General features: G+C 40.0%; 1 protein-coding gene across 1 annotated transcript; it reads right to left on the bottom strand.

The window, feature by feature from the left end:
- Window positions 1–43: 43 nt before the first annotated feature.
- On the bottom strand, window positions 44–4,621 carry LOC124881003 (butyrophilin subfamily 3 member A2-like). Its single transcript, XM_047386481.1, has 3 exons — window positions 4,320–4,621; window positions 2,792–3,139; window positions 44–438 (listed from the first exon to the last, which is right to left on the bottom strand). The coding sequence occupies exons 1-3, from the start codon at window positions 4,360–4,362 to the stop codon at window positions 44–46; spliced, it is 786 nt and encodes a 261-aa protein (XP_047242437.1). The 5' UTR covers window positions 4,363–4,621.
- Window positions 4,622–15,062: the final 10,441 nt, after the last annotated feature.

Here is a 15,062-nt window from a genome sequence, read left to right as displayed (position 1 = left end):
GTAAATCTTCTATGAAGAGATAAAGTCAACTGAACATCTGGACCTAAAACTTTGAATTCTGACCCTGCAGATCTGACATTTTACCTGAATCCGGAGGTTTTGGGTAAACTTGCTGCAGAACCACTCTCTGTCTCAAGATGTCCTTGTCTCTGTAGACGGTGCAGATGTACCGTCCAATGTCTCCGTCTGAGGGGAACCTCAGGGTCAGGCTGAGGTCTCCAGTTCTCAGCAGCTCTTCATTCATTCTAGTACGGCCACGATAAAGGTCATCCTGTTCTGTGTGCCGCTTGCTTGTGTTTGGATACATATGAACAAACATAAATTCTGGTTCTGATCGGGTCCACTCCACTGTGGTGTCCTTTGGCAAATTAGCAGATGTTTTGCAGGGCAGGACGACAAACTCTGCTTCTTTATTCACCTCCACCTCCACTTGAACATCTGAGAAGACAAACCATTACAATGATCCAGAAAGAAGCAGCAACAGGTATGAGTCGCCTTTTAAACCTGCTGCTGTGACCTTAATCCACTGTGACTAAAACTGTTTACCAAACGGAGGTTTAATAAAATTAACTAGTAAAGACGGCTGATTTTTGCTCCCAAGACTGGGGAAAGAAATAACCTCCACCTGCTGTACATTTAAGATGGACTTTGGCCAAAACATTGAATCAGTTAAATTTGACAATTTTAAAGAAACTGTTTCTGACAATCTTCTGAAAACACCAATGTTTTGACATCTGCTGTGCAGAATACTGTGAAAATTCAGACATCTCAGTGAGCCCAGACAGCAGCCCTGTGGAAAACAAGCTAAACCTGGATGCAGGTTCTTCATGTCTGAATATGTTACTAATTTCTATAAACAGTGTTTCTATTTTAGCCTTGGAGGAACTGCTGTGATAAAGAATTTAATTTGTCTGGGATCTTCGCTTCAACACAGTTCAGTTCATGTAAAACAGAAAGGCAAAAGAAACATCACAGCTCATTTCCTTAGATTTACTGACTTTCAGTCTATAAACAGGAGTAAATAATTTCTTGACATTAAGAGAACATAATGTTTGTTAGCAATGTGCTCATACCGAGTTTCCTCTGATCTGTATAAATGGCTTGCTGGCAGCAAACCATTTTCCCTTTCTGAACCACAGCTGCACCTCAACGTTTTCTACGAGGTTCTGCCTCTTGCTCTGCTCTCTACACGCCCACAATCAGTCATAAAAGGTCAATGCAAAGCACCTCATGAATGTCAACATGTATATAAATGAGCCAGCTGATCAATGTTATTTCATGGTTAATAATGGCAACTAGGGGTTCACCGATTGCAGTTTTGCTGCTGATCACCAATCACCGTTCTATAAAAAACTTGACCTGCCGATTCCCATTTTGGTTGATACAGATTTTCTTAATAACTGACACTTTCAGGTGTCATGTTTGGTAGCCACAGTGTTGGAAAATCTGATATATAGATTGGTCATATTATGACAATACCATCCAGGATGTCAGGTAGTATTGCTCTTAGCGCTGGCTGCGATATCCCAGACCTATGGATAATTTCACAGAATATTGTTGTTCCTAAAAGTGGCTTCAGGCAGAGAGTTAATTAATTGTTGATTATGTTAAACACATATTTCTGGAACCCCAGAGTGGTTAACATCTGTAATTGAAAAGGGATGGCCTGGTTCCGGAGGGTCGGTCTCTCCCATACTTGATCCAGTTCAGCACATAGATCCAAGAGCAAGGGTCTAGGGGGTCTACATCGGCATATTAGCCAGTCATCATCACGGGCCAGGAAATCTTGATGATTCCCTCCTAAATCGCAAGGTCTTCCAGCAGCACCAATGCATCCATCACGATCGTCACCACGATATTTAAATGTTTACAGCAATCAGTATTACTGTCTTACACCTTGTCAGACTTTCTGTGTTAATCTGTGGTCCACATCACCCTGGTGATCCTCGGGGAGAGGAATGTGATGGTGAGAAAACTTTGATGAAATGTTGTGCAGACTTTGACTTAAGTTGGTTTATATGCCTTTTATGTATTTATGTGAGACGTCGTTTTATGGCTCGCTAGCATAAATAACACAGCAGTTTTAAATGCTTATGATGACATTGATCTATGTAGAGTTTGATATGGAGTGAAATTGAACGTTTGAGAGGAATAATGATGCAGTGTGGCATAAATTCCCCACCTCTCCATCTGTGTCGCCAGTTTCACCGTCTCCAAAACAAGCGTATGCGTGGGGCAGAGTTTGCATGAGTGACTGTCATGCCACAGAACTGAGCACAGGTTTGTGTTGTGTTTGTGCAGTTTTCCTTTCTCTCCCCTCTTCCTGCAGGGTGCACCAGATAGGTGCAACCGTACATCTGATACTCATCTAGGCTAATAAGAAGGCGTCAGATTGTTACCCAGCAGACATACATCTCTCCCTCAGTGAGCTCCCCTGCGACATCCAGACTCCACGACAGCTTCGCTTTATGCTCCAGTTTCTCAATAAACCTGTTAAACCTAAATTCTGCCTCAGTAATTGTAATCTAGAGTCTCCTGGTTAGTCATCATGACAGTGACTGTACATTCTCCTGTCAAGTTTAGTTTTTGTAGATCACAACCTTTGCGTGGAAAGTGACATATGCCAGCTTCAAGCCAGGCTTTGTGCATATGCCACGTTTCCACGTTTATAAATGAGACCCCTGGTATTTATGCCATCCGATGGTCTCAGCTTCTTGGTTCACCACCTAATGCAGCAGCCTTTAAATAATTTGGACATCAACATGTTAACATGTGTGAAATATTAGCTGACCTTTGACATTCAGCTGAACCTCGGTCAGTTTTAACTCCTTTATTCCATCACTGATGCTGCAGATGTAGTTTCCACTGTCAGACAGTTGAGGGTTTCTAAAAGTGAGGCTGTAGTCACCAGTTTCCAGAGCATCAGGACTCATTGATGTCCTTCCTCTGTAGATCTGGTTTTGTCCTCTGGGGTCATCTCCTCCTTGTCGCAGGAGGAAAACGTTGAGGTTGCCATCATTACGAGTCCATACAACTGATGGATCTTCTTCAGGAATTATTCCTCCATAAAAGCAGGGCAGCAGGACAGACTCCGCCCCCTCATACACCTCCAGGACTGCAGCTTGGCTATGAAGGGACACTAACAGCACACAGAGAAAACACATGTAATTATAAGACCAACATAACAGGAATAAATACATCTTCGAATGACAGTTTACCTTAAAAAGGTTATTATTATTCAGGAAGTATCATTGTAAATGTTTAAAGATGCTAATTTAACGTTGAAGTTCTTGTTGTATGTTTTCTGTGCTCAGAAAGTGAAAACAGTCTCCATATTAGGCAGGAAGCTGAGGTGGTGACGCTGGTCCAAAGACCGTCTCAGTCCCACCCTGTTCGTTTTTACATTTCCAAGAGCTTGTTGAGGAGGACAAGACAATACAGAGACACTGATGTAAAAAAGAAAGAAGGAAACAAATGAACTCAGGGAAATCTATTGAGTACAAAAACAACAGGAATATATTAGAGGAGAAAATATATTAGTGCTTAAGAAATAAAAGGACAGTAAAATAATCTGAAACATGTTTTATGAAAGAAATAAAAGGGTAGAAAAAATAAAACAGCAAGAAATTAACTTATTTTAAATAAACAAAGGAAAGATATATAGAGTTAAACATTTTTTTTGAAAATTAGTGGTTTAAATAATAATAGTGGATTAAAAAAAGAAATATATATTTATTTTGTATGTATTTTAAATTAAGGTAGGATTGGTCCTCCACAGTAAAACACTGCCAGCTGTTGCAAACCCTTGACTGCAGTTTTGATTATTCTCATACAAAACATACAATTGTTTCATTGTCTGTTTTTTCTAATCTGTAAATTAGTTTGATCTGAAATATTTAAGTGTGACAAACATACAACAATTAGGAAACCAGGAAGGAAGCAAACACTTTTTCACGCCCTCTGTAAAAGTCTGAACAGTTTGTCTCCAGGATGTGTGATTTTTGCAAAGCTTTCAAAAATGGTTTGCGGTCTATTTCCTGACTCTGGAACTGTACAAGTTTTATTTCATCCCAGATGAATGATCATTCTTGCGCATGCGCAGGTCGAGAAATGAATAACAACATGGTCACATGTGACCTACCGGTGGCTCACGTGAGTCTATATAGTCACATGACACCGGGAAGCCCCTTCTTTCTTCTGGTGGTCATCCGGGATTCATAGAACCGTAGTTCATATTCTTCTAGCTTCAGATAATGGATCCTGTTAGATCTTAGGGCTGCACCTGATCCAGTCGATCACAGACAGGAAGCTGATCTTACCGTGCAGGAGGATCCCAAAGACCACCAACATCTTCTGCTGCATTTCATCAGCCTCGGAACTGGGACCTGGAAACCGGACAAACTGGTGGCGAGATTCATGTGTGGCAGCAGCTGGGACAAGCAAATGTTTTTGTGGGTGTGACTTTTTAGGACTCCTTCACCGAACCAGGAAATAATGCGAGTTTGCAAAAACTATCAGGTTCCATAAGTTCTCCATGAAGATCTGAAGATTAAAAATACTTTTTATTGCTTGACACAGAGCTTGTAAATTATGCAGAACTTGTACTGGTTTTATGTGTTGTTTGAGAGATTGAAAATCATCGGAGGAAGATCGAAATAGATCTCAAGATGCCATAAAAAGATCCCAAAGTACTAATTAATCCCTTAAATTAGTGTTAAACCGTGACAAATAAAATACAAAGTTTTAAAAAAACGATTGGGGTTTTAATTCCTTATAACTCCCTCATATTATATATTCAAATGACACACTGACTGAAACAACAGCAGTAAAAATCAAGTTAAAATGTTTTTCAAACCACTGTTTATGTCACTTGTTCACCTACAGGACGGAGTTTTGGGGTCTCTTAGAAAACTATAAAACTACCTTTGTAGAAGTTTGTCAGAATGAATCAATGAAGAAAAAGTGACAAGTTAGAATTTAATAACAAGAAAATGGTGAGGAAAAAGAACTTCAACTCGAAATTGTAAAAATAAATGAGGAATAGTTAGAAAAAAGGATGAGAAGCTCAAACTGCTCTGTTCACAGTCAGTGATGTGTCAGGATAGCTCCTTTGCTGATTAAATGTGTTTCCACGTTGTAAAAATCATTTCTATAAAACCAAAGTTATTCATTTACAGCAGACATCACAACCGTGGGTTTTTGAGCCAGTTTCATCTTCAACTATTGATACTTTGTTCTCGTCCTTTTACTTAAAACAAAGTTCGTTTTATTCTCGTTGTTAGGTATTATTTAGTCAACTCAGAGGTAAGGAACGACACAGAGTCAGTTTTACTTGCGGCAAGGGTTGCTGTGCAATACAATCTACGAAGTATTAACACTCCTCTCTCTTTATTTATACATGCTTGGTCACACACAGTTCAAACAACATTCAGTGTGTGTGTGTGTGTGTGTGTGGGTGGGGGTGGGGGGGCAGAAAGGTTAGGGTTCATTTGTCTTGATTATAAACAAACAGAGGAAGTGGGAAGTGGGGACCTGGTGAATAGCCCCCAGATGCTGCTAATAAAATAATAAAATAATAAAAGAATAAAAGCATAACTCATTCTTGTCCCCATCTCCCTTCCTGTAACATGTAAAAAGGAAAAGCACTTAGATGAGTGATAAACAATACAAAAGATATAAAAACCCTAACACTCGTCTTGTTTTTTTTTTTTAATACTGCACCGTGTAAGTCACAAAGTGTCCACGGCAGCGTTTTGAAGTTGTTAGATTGTGTATTTGACTAGGTTTGATTAGGTTTGAGAGAAAAGCGAGGATCCCGTATCCCTCCGCTTACAGGGTACCTGCTCTCAACCCAGAGACTTTGGTGATGGACGTCTTTTTCCCGCCTCTTACTAATACGACTGCAGCCAACATTAAATACATGAGCAAACGAAAATGTACTTTGCAGCATTCCATGAATGGCCCCATTAAGTAATCTCTGTACTGTCGGGAAAAAATGGCCAAAAACACTAGATGTGCTCCTGGTTGTCCAACAACGCTAGTCAACTATATATCAAATATTTGAGAGCAGATGCTAATTTAGCAGACAGCATTAGCATGGTGAAAAACTACAAGGGAGCCACGCCTTAACATGAATAACTTTACAAACCCTGTTGCAACAGCACGAAGTATGGCACACAATATTTACACAAAGTCATTCATTTTGCCTCTTTATGTCCTAGTCTGTTAGGAACATCTAGTTAGCAACATAAAGTTAGCTTGCACAGAAAGTGGCGCATTTAATAATGGCATCTGAAACTCTGGATATGCACATTAAACAGGGTGACAAGAATATATCCCTTAAAAACTGGTCTTTCAGGTTGCTGTCCGAGAAGACATTAAACATCGCTGCTTAGTTAAAACTGAAATAGACTCCATAGTCACCGAGCTGAGCTGCACCTTGCACTTGTTTCGTTGGGGATGTGAAGGAGTCAGATACCTTTGAGCGGGATTTTGTTTTCAACTTTCTCGTTTTAGGAGAGTAATATCGCGAGAAACTTTGTACTAACATGAGTGATTCACTTTATCCCAAGATGAATTGAACATGTTAAAACACAGACTATGTATATTATGTAGTATCTACACAATGCAATAAAATTTTCTTTCAGTAAATAAAACAATCTTGTTAAAGTTAAAAAAGGCGTTTACATAGATTCAACAGATGCCAGTTTCCTTTTTTTTCAGTGTAGTTTACATATAACAGCATGGATTAAAAAGATATATTATTAATAAAAAAACAATTTCCAATAGTTTTAGTACTTCTGGAGGGAGGTGGTACTTTATTAAAACACTCATAATGACAATGATATAGTGCAAGAAAAAAGTGAATTGTATTTGATAATATTTACAGTTATATACAACAAGACATTCGAAGCTTCAGGGATTTGTGTAATCCCCAGGAAATGTTTTATAGCCATGGACAAAGTTCAACAATCCAACTCCACGGACCTTGGGTAGCTGCCATCCAGTCTGGTCTCATCAGCAACAGACATAGAATAAGGAACTTGGCCTGTGAGAGACAGACCCGATCAATGATTCTGGGTTTTATCATTGATCAAAAACCATCACATAAATATAATCAATACATGTACATGTCATATCCACGGTGGTTGTGTGCAGTTTTTGTGTGTGTGCTGTGTTTTTTCCCCTTCTCCGCAGAGTGAGACTGACAGGTGCTGCTTCTCAGCTGTTTCCTATCTGAGCGCAATCAGCTGGGCTTTAAAAGAGGCTGGAGGCGTCAGCTCGTTGTCTCTGCCAGCGTGGAAACTGATCTCTTCAGACTAGCTCTGAGTTAAGTCAGAAGCACATTCTGATCATTTCTTTTGCTCCTGCTTTCTAGAAGCTGTTCCCAAGAGGCGGTGTCTGGATTTCCTGAGTTCCTGTTCTTCATGCTGTGCTTCTTCAAGCTATAAACCCTTAGCTCCCTCGACCCAAGCCGTGAGCCTCCTATCCACTCCTGCCTTCAGCCCAGTCTCTCAGACATTGCCTATTAGGGAACCCTTCAGCCTCGTTCCCCTGCCTGTCCACCCTCCAACGCGCCTTACCCAAGGATCAGTGAAACCTCACTCAGGAAACCCAGCATCACACGTTCCCCTTGGTGCCAACCACAGCCACCGTGGAGAAGACCAAATTCCCCCAACATTCCCCTTGACATCTCCTTCTGTGAGTCAGCCTGAACTTTACATAGCTTTACGTCCACTATTCCCTATCGACAGCTCAGTAACCTCTCTCCTCTCCATTTCGGTGACAGTCCCGACCCCCTCACCAGATCCAGTCAGAGTTCTTAGCCTTTCACTGTGGTTTCAAAATAATCAGTTTAAACTTTCGCTCTGTCCTTGTGATTGTGTCAACTCCAGAGTCGGAAAACCAACATTATGACAGTACGTGTTTACAATATTTACTATAGTAATATAAGTTTAATTTAAGTAGACTAATAAATAAAATCAAGCTCAATATTAGAGTACTCTACATTTACAGTATTAAAGATCTTAATTTGGCACCATTTTACACAATATGGCAATAACATTTCATTCTTTCACTGCATCTTCTATGCAGATGCTTATTGATATATATGTTCACCTTCTAGAGTTCTTCTTCAGCTGTTTTAAACTGATTGTGGGAGCTGATAACCACCTCAGATGTGGGCGTGTTATCTCCACTGTTAGGATTAGTAAAGCCACGCTGGTGAAAAGTCCTGGCTCTGTTACCCATCGGACCGGGCCTGCAGTAACGTCTTTACCTGGAAGGGAAGAACCAGGGTTGTTCTGCTGGAACATATTTTAGATGTTCTGTTATTGAATAAATGAGGGGAGACAGAGAGGCTGAACATTACGACGTTCCTGCTGTCATTTCCAGTCTTTGTGTAAATATTTTCTCAGTTATAAAAGGTGTACTTACTTTACTTTGACTTTTGCACATTGATCAGTTTAACCTCTCTGGTTCTGCTGTTTCTTCTCCTAGATGAGCCAAACATCACAGCAGAACCGGGACAGAACATCACTCTGCCATGCAGAGCTGCTGAGGACCAAGCTGTAATAGCTGTAGAGTGGGACAGAACTGATCTGGGGTCAGAATATGTTCTTCGGTACCGAGATGATCAGCCAGATTCAGAAAACCAAAATCCATCTTTTAAGGACCGGGTGGATCTGCAAGATGGAGAGATGAAGGCTGGAGACGTGTCCTTGGTTCTGAGGAACCTGACGACTGATGACAGAGGAACATATGAATGTTGGGTCGCTCTGAGAGGACAAACTAATATGGATCTCCTCAGCGTCATCCACCTGGATGTAGCTGCTCCTCTAGGTGAGTCTGTTTGTCTCTGGATCAGAACCAGCAGCTTCCTGGTTCTTGATATGGGAGTGAAACATCTCAGATCAGATGTTTGTGTTTCTAAAGATGTTGTTGATGAGACTCTGCAGAAAGCAGCTGGTCTGAGAGCAGCAGATGATGTTCTTCAGTCATCTCCTACCTGATAGATCGGACTAACACCTGGTTCTGTTCTGCAGGGAACAAGGATGGAAGCAGGAAAGATGGAACCAGTCATCGACATCTTGGACTGATAGCTGTAGCTGTCTTGATCGCTGCTCTGATTATTGGTAGCTCATGTCCATACCTGGTTCTCCTCTGCAAGGAACAAGGACAATGAGAAGTTCATGGAAGCACTCAGACATCTGGGACTGGTTCCTCCACCAGTTGTTGCTCTTCTCTGGACAGAGAAAGAGTTCCTTATCTGTTGGTGAAGCAAATGAACCTCAGAGGTTGACTTGAAGTTCTTGATGATTTAACTTTACTTCCACTGATTATAAAACCACTGACTGTACTACCACTAACTTTACTTCCACTGATTATAATACCACTGATTGTACTACCACTAACTTTACTTCTACTTATTATAATACCACTGATTGTACTACCACTAACTTTACTTCCACTGATTATAATACCACTGATTGTACTACCACTAACTTTACTTCCACTGATTATAATACCACTGATTGTACTACCACTAACTTTACTTCTACTTATTATAATACCACTGATTGTACTACCACTAACTTTACTTCCACTGATTATAATACCACTGATTGTACTACCACTAACTTTACTTCCACTGATTATAATACCACTGACTGTACTACCACTAACTTTACTTCCACTGATTATAATACCACTGACTGTACTACCACTAACTTTACTTCCACTGATTATAATACCACTGACTGTACTACCACTAACTTTACTTCCACTGATTATAATACCACTGACTGTACTACCACTAACTTTACTTCCACTGATTATAATACCACTGACTGTACTACCACTAACTTTACTTCCACTGATTATAATACCACTGATTGTACTACCACTAACTTTACTTCCACTGATTATAATACCACTGATTGTACTACCACTAACTTTACTTCCACTGATTATAATACCACTGATTGTACTACCACTAACTTTACTTCTACTTATTATAATACCACTGATTGTACTACCACTAACTTTACTTCCACTGATTATAATACCACTGACTGTACTACCACTAACTTTACTTCCACTGATTATAATACCACTGATTGTACTACCACTAACTTTACTTCCACTGATTATAATACCACTGACTGTACTACCACTAACTTTACTTCTACTGATTATAATACCACTGACTGTACTACCACTAACTTTACTTCTACTGATTATAATACCACTGACTGTACTACCACTAACTTTACTTCCACTGATTATAATACCACTGATTGTACTACCACTAACTTTACTTCCACTGATTATAATACCACTGACTGTACTACCACTAACTTTACTTCTACTGATTATAATACCACTGACTGTCCTACCACTAACTTTACTTCTACTGATTATAATACCACTGACTGTACTACCACTAACTTTACTTCTACTGATTATAATACCACTGACTGTACTACCACTAACTTTACTTCCACTGATTATAATACCACTGATTGTACTACCACTAACTTTACTTCTACTGATTATAATACCACTGATTGTAATACGATTAACTTTACTTCCACTGATTATAAAACCACTGACTGTACTACCACTAACTTTACTTCTACTGATTATAATACCACTGATTTTAATACAACTAACTTTACTTCTACTGATTATAATACCACTGACTGTACTACCACTAACTTTACTTCCACTGATTATAATACCACTGATTGTACTACCACTAACTTTACTTCTACTGATTATAATACCACTAACTTTACTTCTACTTATTATAATACTACTGATTATAATACCACTGACTGTACTACCACTAACTTTACTTCTACTGATTATAATACCACTGACTGTACTACCACTAACTTTACTTCCACTGATTATAATACCACTGACTGTACTACCACTAACTTTACTTCTACTGATTATAATACCACTGACTGTACTACCACTAACTTTACTTCTACTGATTATAATACCACTGACTGTACTACCACTAACTTTACTTCTACTTATTATAATACCACTGTCTGTACTACCACTAACTTTACTTCCACTGATTATAATACCACTGATTGTACTACCACTAACTTTACTTCCACTGATTATAAAACCACTGACTGTACTACCACTAACTTTACTTCTACTAATTATAATACCACTGATTGTAATACGATTAACTTTACTTCTGCTGATTATAATACCACTGATTGTACTACCGCTAAGTTTACTTGACTGTGCATGACTGTGATCGAACACACCCCTGGGGGGCACCAGTACTTATTGATCTGGATCGGGAGAAGATGCTCCCCAGTCTCACCTGCTGCTGTCGGTCTGTCAGGAAGCTGTTGATCCACTGACAGGTGGAGGCTGGGACGTTGAGCTGGGTTAGCTTCTGGTGGAGGATGTCTGGTATGATGGTGTTGAAGGCCGAGCTGAAGTCTACAAACAGGATCCTGGCGTACGTCCCTGGGTGGTCGAGGTGTTGCAGGATGAAGTGTAGACCTAAGTTAACGGCATCATCTGCCGACCTGTTTGCTCAGTAAGCAAACTGCAGGGGGTCCAGCAGGGGGCCTGTGATGTCTTTCAGGTGCTTCAACACCAGCCACTCAAAGGATTTCATGACCACAGACGTCAGGGCTACAGGCCTGTAGTCATTTAATCCTAGGATGGTGGGTTATATATGTAATATTATATAAACTAAACTCATTAAAGGAAGATACAGTTTTACTCAAGTTAATACATTCATACCACTTTATGTTTACATTTATTAATAATTGTAATATTAGTACTGATAACAGGACAAAAGATGAGAGTCCAAGAAAAGTCCAGGATGAGGCTCTAAGTTCTGTTTTAAACACCTTTTTCTCTACAGAAAGTGTTTCATAGTAAAGACTGAACTAATGACTCAGTGGAGAACAACAGACTGGGTTGTTAAATGTTTCATTTATTATTTTTAGCAGGTAAAATATAAATAGTTTCTTTATAAGTGGAATGAAGATCTGGAAAGATGCAGTAAAACAGAATAGGTTCATGAAGGTTTGGAAGTTCTCAGCAGAATTAAAAGAAAGCAATAAATAAATGTGTTTTTTGGATCTTAACATTTGACTAAGATTTCAGAAAATCAACTTTAAACCAGTTTCCTTTTTAGAAACGACGACCCTGGAGCCTCAGGGGTGGAAAACCTTGATGAGAGGAACGTGTCAAAGGTCATCTAGTCGATGAGAAGAGGAACCCATTTATTGAGCCACAGTAAACAGTTTCTCTGAGTTTAAGAACAACTTTAGTCAGACGGACTGAGCAGAAACTCAGATTAAAGTTTATTAAAAGATCATAAAATATCTGCTTCAGTAAAATGTTTTTTTTTGGGTGCTGTTGGGTGGGACTTCCTGTGGTGGTGGATATCTCCTTTAACCCCCACACCCCCTTTCAGACTGATGTGAGAGAAGATTAAACTTTCTATCCTGTTTGTATAACAGGATAGAAGTATTTACACCCTGAGCAGCTGCACATTTAGTCAGTGATGCTAGAGTAATCACAGTTCTAAGGAGGAATTTGATCTGCAGCAGCTGCAGCCAGCGAGAGAAGAACTGCTGTTAACCCCCATGTTTCCTTCATCAGGGATCTGCCTGGTATGCAGGTGTCCAAGGTAACATTTTATAAGTCATGATGGAAGCTCAATGCATTAATGGACTCTGTCTGTTCTCATCTTGCAGGATTCACTAACAGCTGTCTACATTTATTCACCCTTGTTAATTCTCATTCCTCAAGATGTTTATTTCCATTATACTGACAACAGCCTAAATGTCTTCATGCACTTTATGAGTGGACATCTGAAAGACCTCCTGTCAGTGTGCAGCCCACAATGGCTTTAATCCTCACAAACTGTTGAATTTCCCCTATAAATATGAGAGGTTTCTGCGCTCCACCATCAGTTTCAGCCTTGCTGTGGAGATGGGAACCTGAACATTTTCATCGGTTTATCAGCAACATGGGAGAATACAGGTTCTGATCATTTGAACCTGACTCGGGGTTATGGAAGGACATCCGGTGCATTCAGAAGGAATCCTACAAACGAATCCAAACTGTGTATTTATTTTCTGATCACCGTGAGTTGACCACACAGGACTCTAAAGTTGCTCATTCAGGAATTGTATCGTGATTAAAGATATTTTTATTACTCCATAAACCATTTTCAGGATTTTCTATCTCCACCTCTTTGCTTAGCATGATGGAGGCACTTTGTCTTAGAGTTTTATTTTACACTCAAACTGCAGCTCAAAAAGCTCAGACCCAGCCTGGTGCAATTTGGAGGTGTGTGCTCCTTCCCGCAGGTGAAAGGTCAGGGCTTTCTGATTTCTTTTTCACAACTAACCTGGATGAGCAAGTACCTCCAGTCTGAAGATGCAGATGGGTTCTGTCTTTAAAGCAGCTCTCTTCCAACGGTTTCCTCCTTTCTGAATGACTCGACACTCATATGTTCCTCTGTCATCAGATCTCACGTTGTCCAGAACCAAAGTCACATCTCCATCTTTCATTTGCCTGTCCTGCAGATCTGCCCGGTTCCTGAAGGTAAAATGCTGTTTTTCTGGATCAATCTGCTCATCTCTGTATAAAAGAACATGTTCTGACTTCACATCAGTTCTCCTCCATTCTACAACTAAGATCAGTTTGTTGTCAGCAACCCGACACGGCAGCATGGCGGTCCGTCCAGGTTCAGCTTGGATGATTCTCTGATCTGCAGGACAACACAGAGCAGAGAGGTCAATGAGGTTAAAGTGGGTCTTTGATCTTCTAAAGCAGAAATAGAACTTTGATCAGACATGATTCTTATTTAAAGCTGTTTTGAAGTAAAAAGTGGGGTTCATATGATTATTAAGGATATCCAGATGCTACCTATGAATTCTACCCATTCTTTACAATTCAACTGAAAAAACAAATCTGTTGAAAGGAAATTATAAAAATACAAAAAGCTCCAATATTCTGGTTGCACGAGCAGAATAACTCATTTTTAACTCAGTCTCCGTCGCACTCATCAACTGCAAATCTAATGAACCTGCAACAAAGGTCAGACCTTCTTATGGATTTTGGATCTCCACAATTAGGTTAAATTTCCAGATGCCTGAAGGTGCCACATTTATCTGTTCAAACAGTTATAAACAGCACGGTGATGTCCAGCATCACAGAGTTCATGAAGGAGACGGGTTCTGTGTCCCAGACAGACTTGTTCTGATGTGAAATGTGTGAATAACCCCAGAACTAATGATAAAGACCTTGTAAAGATGCTGCTGAAGCTGAAGGAACATCATTGTTCACTGTGAAACAAGTCCTGCACCAAGACAGACTGAAAGGTCACTCAGAGAGGAAGAAGCCAGGCCTCCAAAGCAACATAAAAACATGTTACTCTATGCTGACACACCCAGAGAGGAAGACCTTCATTTCTTGACAAGTCCTGTGGTCCGATGAATCTAAAACTGAAGAGTTTGACTATAATGAGCATTGTTACATTTTACAGAAAAGTGTAAAGTACAGTGGTAGCAGCATCATGCTGAGGGGCTGTTTACCTCCACTTCACAACATAGACGACATCAGGAGGAACGAACATTATGTGGAAATATTAATCAGCCAGGAAGGTAAAGTTTGGACACAAATGGGTCTTCCAAATGGACAACGTCCCGCAGCATAGCAACAAATTAGTTACAAAGTGGCTGTAGGACAACAAAGTCAATGTTCTGGAGCGGTGCTGATCTCAGCCCCGTTGCACGTTTGTAGGCAGAGCTGAAAAGTATGTGTGAGCAAGGAGGCCCACAAACCCGACCCAGTTACAATAGTTCTGTTAGGAGAAATGGGCCAAAACCTAAATCACTTGACCCAAGTCATACCGTTTAAAATGTAATTCTACCAAATACTGAGGAACTGTGATAAACCTCTGAGACTGACTAACAGATGACATGGTGGTGAGGTTCAGGCAGCTGAAACGTTCTGGTCTCATTTGTCTCCATTTCAGCAGAGACTCACCTGCAGAAGCA

The sequence above is a fragment of the Girardinichthys multiradiatus genome, chromosome 14 (assembly GCF_021462225.1).
Source record: "Girardinichthys multiradiatus isolate DD_20200921_A chromosome 14, DD_fGirMul_XY1, whole genome shotgun sequence".
Lineage (NCBI taxonomy): Eukaryota > Metazoa > Chordata > Actinopteri > Cyprinodontiformes > Goodeidae > Girardinichthys > Girardinichthys multiradiatus.
The sequence above is the reverse complement of the archived record's forward strand: the minus strand, read 5'-3'. Positions and strand labels throughout refer to the sequence as shown.

Excerpts from the sequence above, each read along its gene's own strand:
- LOC124881003 (XM_047386481.1), bottom strand. The coding sequence starts at position 4,362 with ATGCAGCAGAAGATGTTGGTGGTCTTTGGGATCCTCCTGCACG. Across the intron at positions 3,140-4,319 it reads CTTTGGGATCCTCCTGCACG|TGTCCCTTCATAGCCAAGCT; the intron begins GTAAGATCAGCT and ends GTGTGCTGTTAG. Across the intron at positions 439-2,791 it reads GGTTCAGCTGAATGTCAAAG|ATGTTCAAGTGGAGGTGGAG; the intron begins GTCAGCTAATAT and ends TTGTCTTCTCAG.